Source organism: Netta rufina (assembly GCF_964035555.1).
Source record: "Netta rufina genome assembly, chromosome: 5".
NCBI classification, from domain to species: Eukaryota; Metazoa; Chordata; class Aves; order Anseriformes; family Anatidae; genus Netta; species Netta rufina.
In genome coordinates, this window is record NC_140128.1 from 1,106,185 (window position 1) to 1,121,414 (window position 15,230).

A 15,230-nucleotide genomic window follows, 5' to 3' on the forward strand; every position below is an offset into this window, starting at 1 on the left:
CATTCTTCCCAGTATCACAAGTCCTAAGCAGTCAATGGTGCTGATTAGTCACAGCTGAAGACTTTAGAGCCCCAACATGCTTGTTTAGTATTAATTTTCACTGACTTGGAATAGTGCAAACATCCAGGAGAGGGAGAAATAGTCAAAAGATGTTTTCAGGCTTGTACCCTATAAAATTAAACTGAACCAAGTGGGAAACAGTCTGTGCAGTCTGCCACAACATGGAGATCTCAGAAGGAAAGCAGAAGATGCTCTCCCTTGTTTCCCCAGTTCTCCCTTGTGTCCCCAGTTCATGTAAGTGGTGTGGCCCTAGGCAGATTTTCAGCTCCTCACACAGAATACAGGCACTAAAGTTGCGATTCTGGAAAATCTGTTCAAACACCACCTTCCCCTGAAGGCGTCTAAATTTGTATTTGAAAATTTCCTAGAATTTTATGTGTTCACATGTTCAGAGCTGACCCAGTCTCAATGGGTCAGCTGAGTAGTTCTAGTTTTAATCTACCTGGAATCCAAAAATGAGATGCAGCACTCAATACAATACTTGCATTCAGAGAAGGCCCAAGAAACCTTAACTGACTTGACAGACAAAATGCAGTCATGTCTGTCAACTTCCTTAAACACAACCTGTGGATGAGGGAAGCAGTGGATGAAACTACTTGCTTTGGTGAGGAAATGCACACCTACCTCAGGCTGCAGGTTGTGCGCGGTAGCAATATCTTCTTGGGGCTGTTTTGCACTCAACGTAACAGCAGAATCTTGTATGAAAACTCAGCAGTAACTTTCCATTGAAATAGACATGACGTTAGTTCTGGTCCCTCTTCAAAATATTTCACTATTCTAGCACCCTTTAATAGTTTAAAATACAGGGGTAAGCTTTAGAGGAGGCTCTGAAGGTATGTTCTTCCCTCAAAACCATTTCCACCTTTTCAACATAACCACCAGTTATACTCCCTCTTCTGCTCTTTTTCCCTTTCAGTTAATGTGGAATTATTTTATATATAAAGGTGCAACTGCAGCTTGGAAGTGAACAATGCCCTGCTAACAACATTAAAAAAAGTGTATCACCTTAAATTCATATTGCAGGTTACAGTACTCTTCTAAAGAGGAGAAATGACTCCTGTGGGTGCAGAAAGGCATTGAAATCCATGTCTTTCACTTTCTAAGTGATTAACAATGAAGAAACTGAGGTACCTAGACCATCACCTTTTTATTGTACTGCAATATATGACTGCAAGTCTACTTGCTCTTCAGGACAAAACCCATAAAATTTGGGACAAAATCTGGAAGTGCATATGGTGGGGCTTAAGACCGTGGATCCAAAGCAGATATACTTCTTTCCAGCTCTGAGTAATAGTGCTGGGATTGAAGAATGGCATTAAAACTCACCCTGTCAGTGCTCCCTGTTGATTGGGCAGCTCTACTTGGTAGTTTCAGCTTTACAAGCAGACTAAAGATCAAACACCTGCTTCTGGATTCATTCCAGTAATTCAGTGGCTAAAATTGTTGATCTGTGCCACTTTAGATGCCTATAGTTTTGACTGGTTCCAAGTTCTGCAATGAAGCTCCTGCATTAAAGGATCACAACAAAAACAAGTTTATATAAAAAAAATAATATGTAAAATCTTCCTAAATGCAGTTATTTTTTGAAATGGGCAGTTTAATTTTGATAATTTTAACATTTCACTAACATTTTGTTAAATTTTAAGTAACAAAATTACCCTGAAGAAAATTGCATTATAACCAGCTGAAAAATCTTCCCAAAGGAGCTCAACATAGCAATATTAAAGCAAAGGCATGCTTTGCCATTTTGAGTCAAATACAAAATTTTCCTGACCTGCTGCTGTTAATCATTTTGAGCATATGCTTACATGTCTGTTTCTGCCAACCCACTTTCAGCTGTCACCAGCCTCCACAGAAAATAATAATAAACACCAAGTACACCCACAAGGAGGTAACTGAGAATGGCTTAGATAGAGAGGTCTGGAACTTCTGAGAACATAAAACCATACAGCCTTCCTAGCTTTTTTCATATATGTCATATTTTGGCCCAACAACAACATACAATGTTGAATTTCAGGTGCAAATTTTATTGTGGATCATAACAAAAGTTTCAGAAGAAAAAACACAGGAAAAATCAGCAGTGGAGTGTCACTTACAGAGTACATAAAAGAGATTCTGTGAAAGATACTAACACTGTAGTTGAAAACAACACAGCTTAATTTAAACTAAGCATTATTTTCAGGTACACACCTTAAGAAGTGAATTTTGAAAATATTTTTTTTTCTTGAATTTGATCTTAAGATTTGGAAGCAAGTATTTAAATGACACTAACTGCTGCTGTGTAGCACTAAACTATTAAACAGAAAAAAATAAATCATTATTACTAAAAGAAATAGGCAGACAGAAAATATTGTCAAAATACGTAACATTAGCCCTAGTAAATGTCAAATGACTCAAAAAAATCTTTGGAATATCTGTGGTTGTTGAGATATGCAGATTTTTTTTGAATTTTCACACTACTATCTCAATTTTTCCTCTGATACAATAAAAATCATACTTAAAACTAATTATAACTTCCTACAATGGATTTCTTCTGCCCTTACTTGTACTTCAAAGAGAAAATCCACATTCATTCTCATAGTAAAATGGCAAAGGTAACAGTACAGAAAATCCTGCAAGAGGTCTTCCAAGGCACTGTTCTCTTTTTGGGTGTTTGGCATACACACAGGCCATGCATGATGGCTGTTATGCTGGGAAGACATGAGCAAATGAAACTAGACCTAAAGCTAGTATATAGTGTATTAAATATTGTAGATATTTTTCTCTAATGAAATGAAACCCATCACTTCTATAAGCCATTCTGTTTTATACTATCGTGAATTGCAGTAAGGTATCTGCAAAATTAAACTAAGATAGGAATTTTAAAACATACTTCATGAAAATGAGTAAGGAAAAAGGTCAACCAGATATCATTTATGTCAATCAATATAGTTTGCCTGAATGCAAAACATTCTCAAATACTGTAACCCTCTGTAAAAAGAGAAAGGACCAAATGCTCTGTTCATCTAATGGCACTGATTTATGTGCCAACAAGTACTGTCAACAGAAATAGATGAGGACCTTTTCCAGCACTTGCTGGTCCTGAACTATGTAGCTGCAAGGGCTACTGCTCCCCCTGTAATAGGGAAATATCTACTGACTAAGAGATGTGAAGAACTACATATCCTGCAGTCAGCTCATTCAGTAGGAGACTCAGTGAGTCAATACTTCATCAGAAACACAGAGGACTACAATTGGGCCTGATGTGTGTGTCTCAGTTAAAATCATGCAAGGATTTCTTTGATACCTTCTACTAAGGCCTGTTCTTTATGGCACATAAAAGCCAGTCAGCTTAGAAAGAAACATGGAAGGAGCTGATCTTAAGATTTTGACATCTTTTTGATATACTCTAAGAATCTGTAGCTCCTCTTTGAAAAACTAATTTCTGTGTGGTTGACAGAGCATAAAAGAATCCATCAATAGGGAGATGTTGCCTGTCTCTAAACACAAAATAAACCCGGCTACCATACTACTGCAATGGCAAATAGATGGATTAGAAGTAAGGGAAGCACAGAAAAATGTTCTTTTTGCAGTTCCATAATGCCCCATGAACAGAAATGTTTACTGTCTTTCAGTTCCTCACATCAGGCTAACAACTTCTTGGTTTTCAAGGGTCTCAGCAACCTGTGGGCCTTCAGATGACAAGACACTACAGACACAATGGTTAGGTGCATGAGACCCAGATACCATGAGATCTTAAGGCAGCCCAAAGTGCTGATATAGCACCCTCAAGATCAGAGGCTCCCTCTGGAGTCAGGGAAACAGGCTTCTCCAGGTGACTGTTGATATCTTACATGGGCTAAATCCATTGATTTGGATCTATTTAAGCATTTAAAGTCATTATAAATAAGACCAGGACTGACCTAAAACTTAAACAACTTCTATCCTAACATAAATTGTGAAAGCAATTCTGTAGTCATTTGTACATTGACATATACATACTGTGTAACGAGAATACCAAGCATCATATGTGTGAGCAGAATTTGGCCCAACTAATGTAATGTTTTAGTTCCCTGCAGGAAGGTGCTGGCCTACACTGATTACTGAAGAGCCAACTACCTACAGTAGTATTCTATATTTCTATAATATTCTGTATCAAAGTAATAATATATTAGATATAATCTGTATATTAGATTTTATATTTATTTTATAGCTATTTAAATCTATACTGTCAAAATATAAGCTGTGAGCCACTCCTACCTGGCAGCATACACTATTTGTGTGAATGTGTTAAAATTATCACATGGGCCTATATTTACATAGGTCACTCTTGATTATATAGCACTTATAATTTACAGAAATTCTTAACATAGGACAGACCTTTGTGTGGAGGTTGGATGTTGTTTAAATGTTTCCATGGTTCTGCATAATTGCATTTCAGCATAAGGATCTCACAATTCTGTGTCAGTTTTATGTTTTTTACAGGTGGAAAATTGAGTCTAAGAGACTTCAAAATCTCCAATACTGTTACACCAATATAACACAGAAATACATGTTTTCAAGTCCAAGTGAAAAACAGTTTCACTGTTCCTAACTTTTTTCTTTTGCATACATAAATCTTCTCTTTAAACAAAGTGCACTCCTGAAAACAATGACAATCAAAATATTTTGGCATTGCTAAGACTTTAAAGAGCATTTCAGCTCAGCAGGATTTGCAGAAAAAAAATATCACACATTTGTTAATGAACTACTACAATTACCATAATCTAAGTCTGCAAATGGAAAACTTACATGTCAGACATTGAAATAAGCTGAAATTGCTGCTGGTATACATGAGAAGCTCCATCTTGTTTTGCTCAAAAAATGTTTGGTTAATTCCTATTGTGCAGCTTCTCAGAAAGATCAGTAATATTAAAGATATAACTCAAACGTTCATTTTGACAAAGGTCCAGTTATTTACCTATGGTAAAAGGCAAATAATCATTATTTTCTGTACCTCTAATTCAGAAACGCAGTTAAAAAAACATAGAGGTAAACAAACATTTTAATGAAAATATTTAGAACATATGTGACAGTAACATATCAACTTCTGAGTTCAGAGAATATCCGGATATTATCCTTTGAATTAAATAATGAATTTTCTTTGCAAAAGTTGGTATTTCCTTATTGAGATTTATTTATTACAGAAAAATTTCTGTAGCCCCCCAGCAGAAGTCAATATCATCTCGATATTTACGATAGTTGATGTTCACTGAAGACGAATGCAATTGCTTCTTTTCCCTTTATGCTAGTGTTGCACTGGAAAGCACTAATTAAAAATAGAAGCCCTAAAAACTGAAAAATATGTTATGCTTTGTATAATAAGTAGCATACAGCTGTTATGTAGTGTTCTTGCCAGCACTACATTTCTTCAGACCAACTCTTAAGAGCTGACTGACAGACTTCCTTTCCCTTTCACCTATACCAGTTTTGCCATAATTGGATGACTATTCAAAAGTCTCTCTCCTACACTAAGCAGTCCAAAGACTTCTAAACAGTAGGCCAATAATTTCTGCCTAAGGATTTTTTTCCTTACTGTATAACCCAGGATTCCAAGAATCTGTGATTGCACTGAAACACTTCTATTAGAAAGGTATCTAAAACTAACATCAAGACTTCTAACAAATGATTAATTTACTCTTCAGCTTGTACCAGTGCAGTTTTTAATGATTTGTACTCATGCCAGGCAGTCTCTACAGATTCTTTATGGAAACATAACTGGTGCTTGACAGCAGTCTAAGGGAAGAATCAATTCCCATTTCTCTTTTATGTCTGTTAAAAATAAAAATAAAATTAAAAGGTAACAGCTTACGTTTGGTCATGATTAGAAAAAAATATTCTTTATAGCCATATAAAATGACCAAAGAATCTTACACTGTAACAGAATCTTTGCAGATGGGAGTAGTTTTAACCTAAAAACAGTGCTTTTGTATCTGAAAGGCTACAGGAATGTTTCTGGAAAATATATAATATTCTTTACGTTGGACATCATGCAGCAAAATACATTAAACATAATTTCAATCAAAGGAACAGATTCTAAATCTTATTTAGCAATAAATTTAAATTTAAAACCTGGAAATCCTGTGTTCCAACAACTAAAAGAAAAACAAGTCATTCTTTTACTTTTTAATACTATGCTAATACAAATAATACGGGGAAACTATTATACAGGTGTGCTATCCTGAAATGTGTACTTTAGATAAAAAAAAAGAGAGGACGAGGAAGATATCTTCCTTGAACAAAATTAAGTGAACAAGCTGCAAAGTGTATTTGGTGGAATGTTCAATAATACATATTTAAAGCAGAGTATCACATTATAGTAAGACTGAAAGAATAAGTAGCAACATCAGTTTGTACCCATAAAATTCAAACCTAACTAAATAAATTAATCAGATTAAGTGCTTGAATAAGTCTGTTCTTTTTAGCTGTGATGTGAACAGTATTTAACTGTTTCTCCCCATGCATATTTCTCATAATTAGAATGCAACCATCTTACCATGGACAGTAAATATTCTTCCCCTCCCCAGATTAGAAAAGATATACATAAAAACGTTAAAATAGGAAGTTTCTGTATGAAGCATCTATGTTTGACTTCAAAGTCTAACTTGAACTAAAGTTACTAAATCTTTTTTCATTGCTGTTCCACCTATTACAAAACAGTGTGATGATGCAGTTATTTTTGAGACATGGATCCTCTGAGAAGATAACCAAGTACCTTCCTTGAAACTTTTTTTTTTTTTTTCATAATATGTATTAGTGTTACATAGCCTTAGCTTTAAACCTTCTATGAAAATAGATGTGTGTGAATAGTCAATTAAAGACTCTTCAGATAAATGGTTTAGCTCCTTTTAGGACAAAGATGCAGAGGAATACTGATGAAAAATATGCTAGTTATGATGCTTTCTTTGTTAAGACGTCCCAAATTAATTCTTCACTCCACGTTCCTGTATTTGGTAAACAAGTTGTATAGTACTCTTAGTGTAGATTTCAAGTCACAATTTACAATATCTAGAAAAAAAAACAAGGAAAAAACTATTAGTAACTTCATAAGCCAAAACATTTTCAGATGAAGTGCCCCTTCTCTATTTCCTCTCTTTGCTCAGATTCATATCCATAAACATTAGAATCACAAAAATAGTAAAAAAGAGTAGAAATATAAGCAAATAACATGTAAACTGTCAACTCAAACATAATTTTCTCAACCACTTTCAGTTAGGAAAATAAATGGCTAATGCTGATGATGTAGAAATGCAACCAAATTGTAAAGGCCCATGAGACAACTTGTACATAGTATCACATATACTGACAGGACTGAATCTTCAGTTGGTTGTGGCCAAAAAGTAACAACCTCAAAAATAAACAAATAAATAAATACAATAAATACAATAAATAAAAAAAAAACAGACAAGAACAAATTGAACTTTTCTGTAGGGATTTTGCAGGTCTTGGCCCATATTAGGCTGTAACTTCCTTTATTAGGCCTAATTTTGGCAAGATAATCAGATGCAAGGTTAAAATCTGAAAATTTCCAAAGGATCTAAAAAGCTAGGTATACAAGTGTCCCTTGAAAACTTTTCTGAAAACGCTTTAGGTTAGCTGATGTGCATGGCTGAATCAGTTGTTATACACTCAACATCTAAGGTAAATGATTTATGTGAAACAAAAAGCTAATGAATACCTGCTGTTTCCAAGGGAAGTTGTTGAGAAAGTCAATATTATTATACAAGAAATCTATAAAACAAACTGACATGTACTACTATAGCAGCCTACATTAGTGCTTCAAGAAATATTCAGTCTCAAATAGGGACTTAGAATTGCCCATCAGAAAGGCCCCATCTCTTTCTGTTGACTGTATAGGAACTCAGCCTCCTAACTTTGGTCCTTGGAATTGGCCACGAAGGCAGAGGGCAGATGGTGTGCATACTCCCACTGTTCTCAAAGCCTCCAAGTAAACCTAGTAAATTGTGTATGTAATCACCAGGTGGTTTTGTCGGTTTTGCCATTATATTTATCTATACTCATGCTTCTCACAGATTGCAAAGGGGTTGTACTTTGAACTATACATCCAGTCAGAGCTATGCATGGTGTCCTAAAGTATGCTAATTGAAGGGCTAAAGATATTAGCCACATGGCACACTGACACCTGTGGACAAAATGAAAACAATCAAACCTAGATGTCATGATTAAATTATGCATGAAACCATGGTTTTGTGACTTTTAATAAACCAGATCAAAAATGCTTACTATAAAATGGAGAAAAAATGCTAAAAGCTACAGGAAGGGCATGTTGCCCTACAACATCATGTTACACTCTGTATGGAACACTGTATATATCTCAGGAAGTTTCCTCTTTGATGCCAACAGCAAGCTGCATAACACCTTCATTTCCTAATACAGAACTTCAAATGAATGAAGAGATAAATTGACAGGTATTTGCCAAGTCACCATAAAATTCCACCACCACAACAGAATTCCACAGAAAGGTCCACACTAAAAAGCAGTGTGCTCACAGAGGAAGATGAGTTATTTCCATTGTTAATTGTGTTTGACTAACATAAAGCATTTTACTGGTTGAAATTTTCAAAAAGAGAAACTTAAGTTTGGCTTTTCAAGAAGCAATCTGAAAAAGCTCAAACTGCAAATGAATTTGTTATAGACTCAGTAGATTAATGTTCTGGCAATTTTTAAAGTAAGAGGTCATGGAAAGCTTTTTAAAACCCTTTCAATTATATTGCAAACAAGCCAAATAAACTGTTGACCCCATAAAAATCATTGGTTTTCATACTCACTTACTTAACCACATTCTTTTTTCCACTAAATATGTTTTTCATATTCTGAAGCACTTTTCAGCATTTTTTTTTCCCCAAGAACCTCAAAGAAACAGTGCAGGAATTTAAAGAGTATTTAGTATACACTTCTGGGGTAAGATCCTTTTCAATACTCTTTAGCTCTCTGGAAATTTTAAGTATGGGCACTGTGCCCAATGTAACAACACATAAAACAGATGTGTTTTTCCATTCACATTGGGCAGGAAGTTTCATATTAAGTATTTCAATAATTGCACAAGAAATGTCTTATATATGCTGAAATATCCTTATGGCTTGATTTATACTGGAAAAATTAGCTGTCCCCTAGAGCAATAAATACCTGAAAAATTAAATGCCATAAGAATTTTAAACCTCCATGGGGAGTAAGGGATCACAGGTACTCTGTTTTACTTGGATCCATGGATTTCACTATTTCCCCCTTTTCTTTTTGATGATCTTGGAGGTCTCTTCCAACCTAGATGAATCTGTGGTTCTATCTGTGGTTCTATGACTTTTACAAACATAAAAATTTGTGACACAGTCACCACTGGTGTAGTTATGCATGATTGTGGATAAGAGTTCAAGCAACCAATGAAAGTGAAAAAATGGGCTGAGTAAATCCAGATTAAATGCACAAGCAGCATAGGCTTAATCCTGAGACAATTTTTGTGTGTGCATGCCTACTGCTGTTAAGATGGAACACATACAGCAAATCAAGGGTCTTATATCCAGCCTGAAAAGTTGGATTTAAACCTTGCATTTATGTGACTGAGGAAGCGTGGAATCCTGGTCCTGCTAATGTCAGCAACAAAACCTTCACTGAAGACATGCTTTACTTTCAGTTTCTAGCTCTAAATCTGATTTAAAATATGCATGATTAGGTCCTGCACTCCAAGACAGTTAAGTGAACATTTTAATATTTTTTTTCCACAACACCTACATCTTTTAAGAAAATCGTGTACGTTATACTGGAATACATGTACTTGAGGTTTAGCATAAAGATGTGGAACGGGAAAATGGAGCAATTAGAGCAATTCATATTTGCAAGTGACACCGTTCACAATTACGTTCTTCTACTTTCATTGGATATCTGAATATTACTGCATGTGATCGGTCACACAAATATTACCCCGGTCATTCAAGAAATCAAGCCTTGCAACATTTGAACAAGGGTATCTATTAGTCACATAAATTGCAGCACTACCTGAGCACTTCAAAATGCATCTTGCCTTTCTTGTATTACCATTTTAACCTTAATTTATTCATATCACAACCCCATGAGAAAAGGTCTGGATCCAACACAAAGTTCTAGAGAAATACCAGGAAAAGTGGAATAGATACCTTCTGGTCTTGGCTTTGGTTTTTCCAATCCACTATCTTGCATTAGCTCAAATGCAAAGGATACATTGAGGACCTAGTAATGTAATATAAGAAATCATTAGGATGATCTATAAACAGTATACTATAAATGTTCGAAAAAAAAAACGCTTGGAAGGGAAAAAAAATAAATATCAGGGCTCCACATATCAATTTAGACAATCCATTGTTGTTGTGTTTTTTTTTTCTGTGTGGTGATGGTGGTTTCAAAAATAGAGAAATAATTGAAAACTAACATCTGAACTAATATTTCACAGAGAAAAAAAATACTTAACAATAAGAATAACCCAACTCCCCCAAGTTTAAAAACTGGAACGTGATGGCTCATGATGTGCTTGTCTTGAACAGACATTGGAATTGCTTGGATAGCAACAGACACTGCAGTAACGGTTGGTCTTAAAATGATGCATAGTACATATATGCCTTCATGCTTCCAAAAAACATTAAACCTTTGAAATGTCAAATTCTTTGATTTTTAGACTTAAAAAATCAGTTCTGTCATCAATTCATGTGTATGGTTCTTTACACAATTAATGGACAGTAAGTCTGGCTCAATGACAGCATCACACAATGGTTGCCAAAATCAGTTAATATTTGCTAGACACCCCATCATTAATATAATTCTCCCTTTTATTCTGAATAACCAGTAACACAGAGATCTGAAAAATGCCTGGAAATGGTTATGAGTATAGCCCTCTTCTGATTTCAGCTATTTACATGAAGCCTATGCTGGAAAGTTCGTATCATCCTTGTACTACTAGACATTTTTGTTTCTTTGTTTTTAACAGGAAAAAAAAATATAATTACCTTTTGTTCAAAACTATCAGGAGTCAAAAAAAAGCTGTGGAGAGGAACAAAATAGCCTTCTAGGAGACCCATTAGCAGGACTAAATACACACCATCTGCAAACTGTAGAAAAGATATTTCTCAATATATTTTCTGAATATACAATAAAGTTCCTGGAGAGAGCAGTGGTCAGTGGCTTTGATCTATGCTTTTGCTTTTTATTCTGCTGGTTGCAGGCAATCAGAAAAGACACCTCTCAATATATCAAATGGCATGCACTCCCTGAGCAGAAGGAAGCAGAATGAATGTGCAATCTCATGACCACACGGAAATTCAATATGTTGAAGGAAATAAAGGAACAAATAATCATCTTCTATGTTTTACAAGTTTGTGTGAATCTAATTTTCAGTGTATGCAATGACGTATAGAAGGTAACTAATTGCTATGATACATGTTCATCTCAATCTAAAAATTAGAAGCATCTGTAAGACTTTGTTAAAGGCACTATTAACCTTGTAGCATCAGGTCTATCGATGCACTGAGATATTCTCCTAATCAAAGAGAAAAAAAAAAGCACCTTTAAAAAAAAAAAAAGATGGAGAGCAACATTTTGCTCAGTCAGATAATGACAGGACAAGGGGGAATGGTTTTTGCTCCATCAGATAATGACAGGACAAGAGGGGTGATTTAGATTAGAGGTTAGGAGGAAATTCTTCACCCAGCGTGTGGTGAGGCACCGGAACAAGTTGCCCAGAGAAGCTGTGGATGCCCCATCCCTGGAGTTCAAGGCCAGGTTGGATGGGGCCCTGGGCAACCTGATTTAGTGGGTGGCATCCCTGCCTTTAAGGTCCCTTCCAACATGACTCATTCTGTGATTTGATAATTAGTGATGGACTTGGTGGTGTTATGCTGACAGTTGAACTTGATGATCTCAAGGGTCTTTTCCAACCTAAATGATTCTATGATTCGGCCTTCCTGAGGTAGCTCATTTTCTCTCAATTGATAGAAATACAGTCTCTCATCTTAGAGAATGCTGTTTTGGATACACACTTAAGGTGTTTCTCAGCACATTTAAATAATACATTTTTTTCCAAAGGTAAACAATGCAATGTACAGTCACAGTGACATCCTTCTGAAAGCCCTTACACATTCTTTCCATCTAAATCTCAATTTTACCTTTGAATAATCTCTACTGGAGTGATAGTTATTCAAATTAACCCTGTTCATAACAACATGAAACATGACATATAAACTGTCTTGAAAACACCATTTTTTTTCTGATAGTGTGGATGGCATCCTTCCTGTCTGACCTTGTAATTTTCTTATGGTAACTGCTGCAATTGTTCATATAGCGATTTATTAAAACCACAGAATAAATTTTTTCTTTTAGCTTCTTTCCACCCAATTTAGCAACTTAGAACAAGAAAGAAGACTGTATACCACATTATTTCTGTGGTGCAATCTAGCCTGCAGACCAGCTGTACAGCTGCCTATACACTTGAGCAGGTTTAATCTCACTAAATAGTCATTGCAATCCCACGGGATTACTGGCATGTGTAAAGGTAGGCAGGAAACAACTGTTCAGATTGAAATTGTATCAAACCAAGCAGACAAAGGCTGACCAAAACAAACACAGGTTCTCCCAACAGCATTTACCAGCACCCAAGAGGTAGCATCTGTTAAATACATTTTATGCTAATGAAAGTAAAAAACTGCTCTAAGAGAAATTTGGCTGCCCTTATGATTTCTATGCTTAATTGTTGAGGGTTTTACTCATACGAACATATTTAAAATTGAAGGGCTTTCCAGTGAAGTAACATCTTAGAATCCTATCAATAAAAGGTCAAAGGAATTTGTCAATAAAGATGGAGTCATAACAGTGCAGGTATCCCTCCCCTTCAACATAGGCTATAAAATCCTACCTGGGTCTCCAGTTCAGTGACCTCCAAATTCAATTTATTGAGATGCTTGTTCACAAATGTGATGAGAGTCTGAAATGTGAAAACAGTTTAGTGAAGGTCTATTCAATAGGGCAGAAGTTCCATGCATGCCATGCATGGAATGAACTCCACTCAGAACAGAACTTGCACGAGCAAAGAGACTGCAATACAATATTTTTTTAAGTTTTAAAACTGAAATACTACATTAAAAAATCTTTTGTTGTTTTTTTCTTTTTTTTTTTTTTTTTTAAGAATGATGAACAGAAATAAAGTGAACATGATGTATATAAATACAAATTTCACTGTTTCGTAAAAGAGATAATAATAATTCAAAAAAAAACTTGTGGCAGAGTGTAGGGAAGTGGGTAATTGGACTCCACTCAAATTAGACAGCAACCAAAATAAAATACTCTAGGTCAGACCACTGGCAGTGATAAACTGTGTAACTCTTTGGCATCAGTGAACTTAATCAACCCAGCTGAGTTTTAATCAACATATACTTTGTGAGAACTCCTTTTTGATGAAAACTTTGATGATAACTGTATCTTTTTCTGCGTTCCAAAGTTAATTTCAGGCTGCTAAATATTTACAAAAACTGACATTATATTCATGAATTTGTATTTTTCTTTCCAGCATAAAGCTTAGTGGTATTTAATGTATACAAACTATGTCAATGTTATATTACATACACACACACACAACGTATACTCACACAAGCATGTAGATACATATTATGTATTTTAAAAATAAATACTTCTAACCTTTTTTACTACATTGAGCTTGTCTGGAGCATGGTCAAATAAAGTGTCAAATGCATCTCTTTCTGAAAAAAATCAGAGATGTTAATGTACCTATCAGCAGTTGTCTAGATGCAGGATAAACACTTATTAAAGCACACGCTTATTTGAGACAAGACTCAGCAAAATGTTTCAATATAGTCTCTTTGTATTCCAAGTACCATGTATTTTGCATATTTCTCTCTTGCCCTATGTTGCTATTATTTAGGGAAAGCATCGTTTTCAAGTATGACTCAAATTACCTAATTACCTAGGTAATTAGAGGTAACTATTGTTACCTAGAGGTAACTAGAGTTACCTAGGTAATTTCCTAGGGTGGAATACTTATGCATAAAACCCTGAACAGCCAGATACAGGGAGTTAGGTAACCAGCTTACTTTGTTAAGAAGAACATGAGTTTACTTCTGGAGTCACATCTACAGACGAAAATTTTCCACAAGGGCCACAATATGTGGGTATCACCCAGTGGATTGCATTGTGGAGTGCTACACTGTATTAACCTCAGGCAAGCTTACAATTATACAGCTGCAAAACAATCTTTCTTATAGATGTTTTTCGACCATTCTGATAATGCAATTTCGTACATGAGCAGTAGGACAGGCAACATCGGGCAGAATGACTGCAACAGTACTGTGGTTACCTTCTGAAGGTGAAAAAAGAAAAAAAAAAAAAAAGAAAACTTTTCAGAGAACTGAGTGATAGAGAACGACTCAGAAAAAGCTACGTTCATATTCCTGAATGAAAACTGCTAAAGTACATCCAAAGGTTATTTGTAGAAGTGTGACTTTAAAGCAAGTAAGACTGCACTGCGATATCATGGGAAAAAGGTCATGCATGTAGCTTTTTAACTCAGCAGTAAAGCAATTGTTGAAACAATGTAAGAAGCAAATGCTAAATTCTTGGTGGAACTCCATCTAAACTCCTCATAGATGTTTTCTGTTGGCCAGGCGTTTGGCCAGTCTCAACACTAATCATGAAACATTCTAGGTACAGGAACCTGCTGAATAACAACCCAAAGTCAGTAAAGCGTAAGTAGGTAACATATGCAAGAATGCCAACAAGTACAGCAGCTGGTTTACCATAAGACATCATTTCATATTATGCTGTGAACTTATGACCATTAATACCATTACAGTAATGCTCTGGATGTTAAACCATAAAGCATCTGCAAATTAACATGTGCTGAAAAGTACTGAAATGCGTTTTAAAGATGGTCAGACTGACTTTAATGCTTTTCTCCCTTTGTTAACTGTCACAACAGTCTGTGGCACATACATTCATATATTTGCCAGGTCAATTATAAATCCTCTACTTCCTTGCAGGTTGATCAAAATGACCACCCATTGCAAAACTAATGTCTACTCTGGATGCCTTAAGAAAAAGTAAACAATCAAATGAACTTACCGTGCCTTCCTGAAAATGCCCTAAGGAGAAAAAAAAAAAAA

The 15,230-nt window shown here is 35.4% G+C and overlaps 1 protein-coding gene across 1 annotated transcript in view; it reads right to left on the reverse strand.

Annotated features, from left to right (window-relative positions):
- Positions 1-2,083: 2,083 nt before the first annotated feature.
- The window catches only part of PARVA (parvin alpha), a 69,077-nt gene continuing 55,930 nt past the window's right edge, over positions 2,084-15,230 (reverse strand). Inside the window, exons 8-13 of the mRNA XM_084287496.1 lie at positions 15,190-15,209; positions 13,750-13,811; positions 12,971-13,039; positions 11,070-11,171; positions 10,227-10,299; positions 2,084-7,086 (exon numbers count right to left, since the gene is read on the reverse strand). Of these exons, the coding sequence (XP_084143622.1) occupies positions 7,010-7,086; positions 10,227-10,299; positions 11,070-11,171; positions 12,971-13,039; positions 13,750-13,811; positions 15,190-15,209 (403 nt within the window). The 3' untranslated portion in view covers positions 2,084-7,009. The remainder of the gene's footprint in view (positions 7,087-10,226; positions 10,300-11,069; positions 11,172-12,970; positions 13,040-13,749; positions 13,812-15,189; positions 15,210-15,230) is intronic.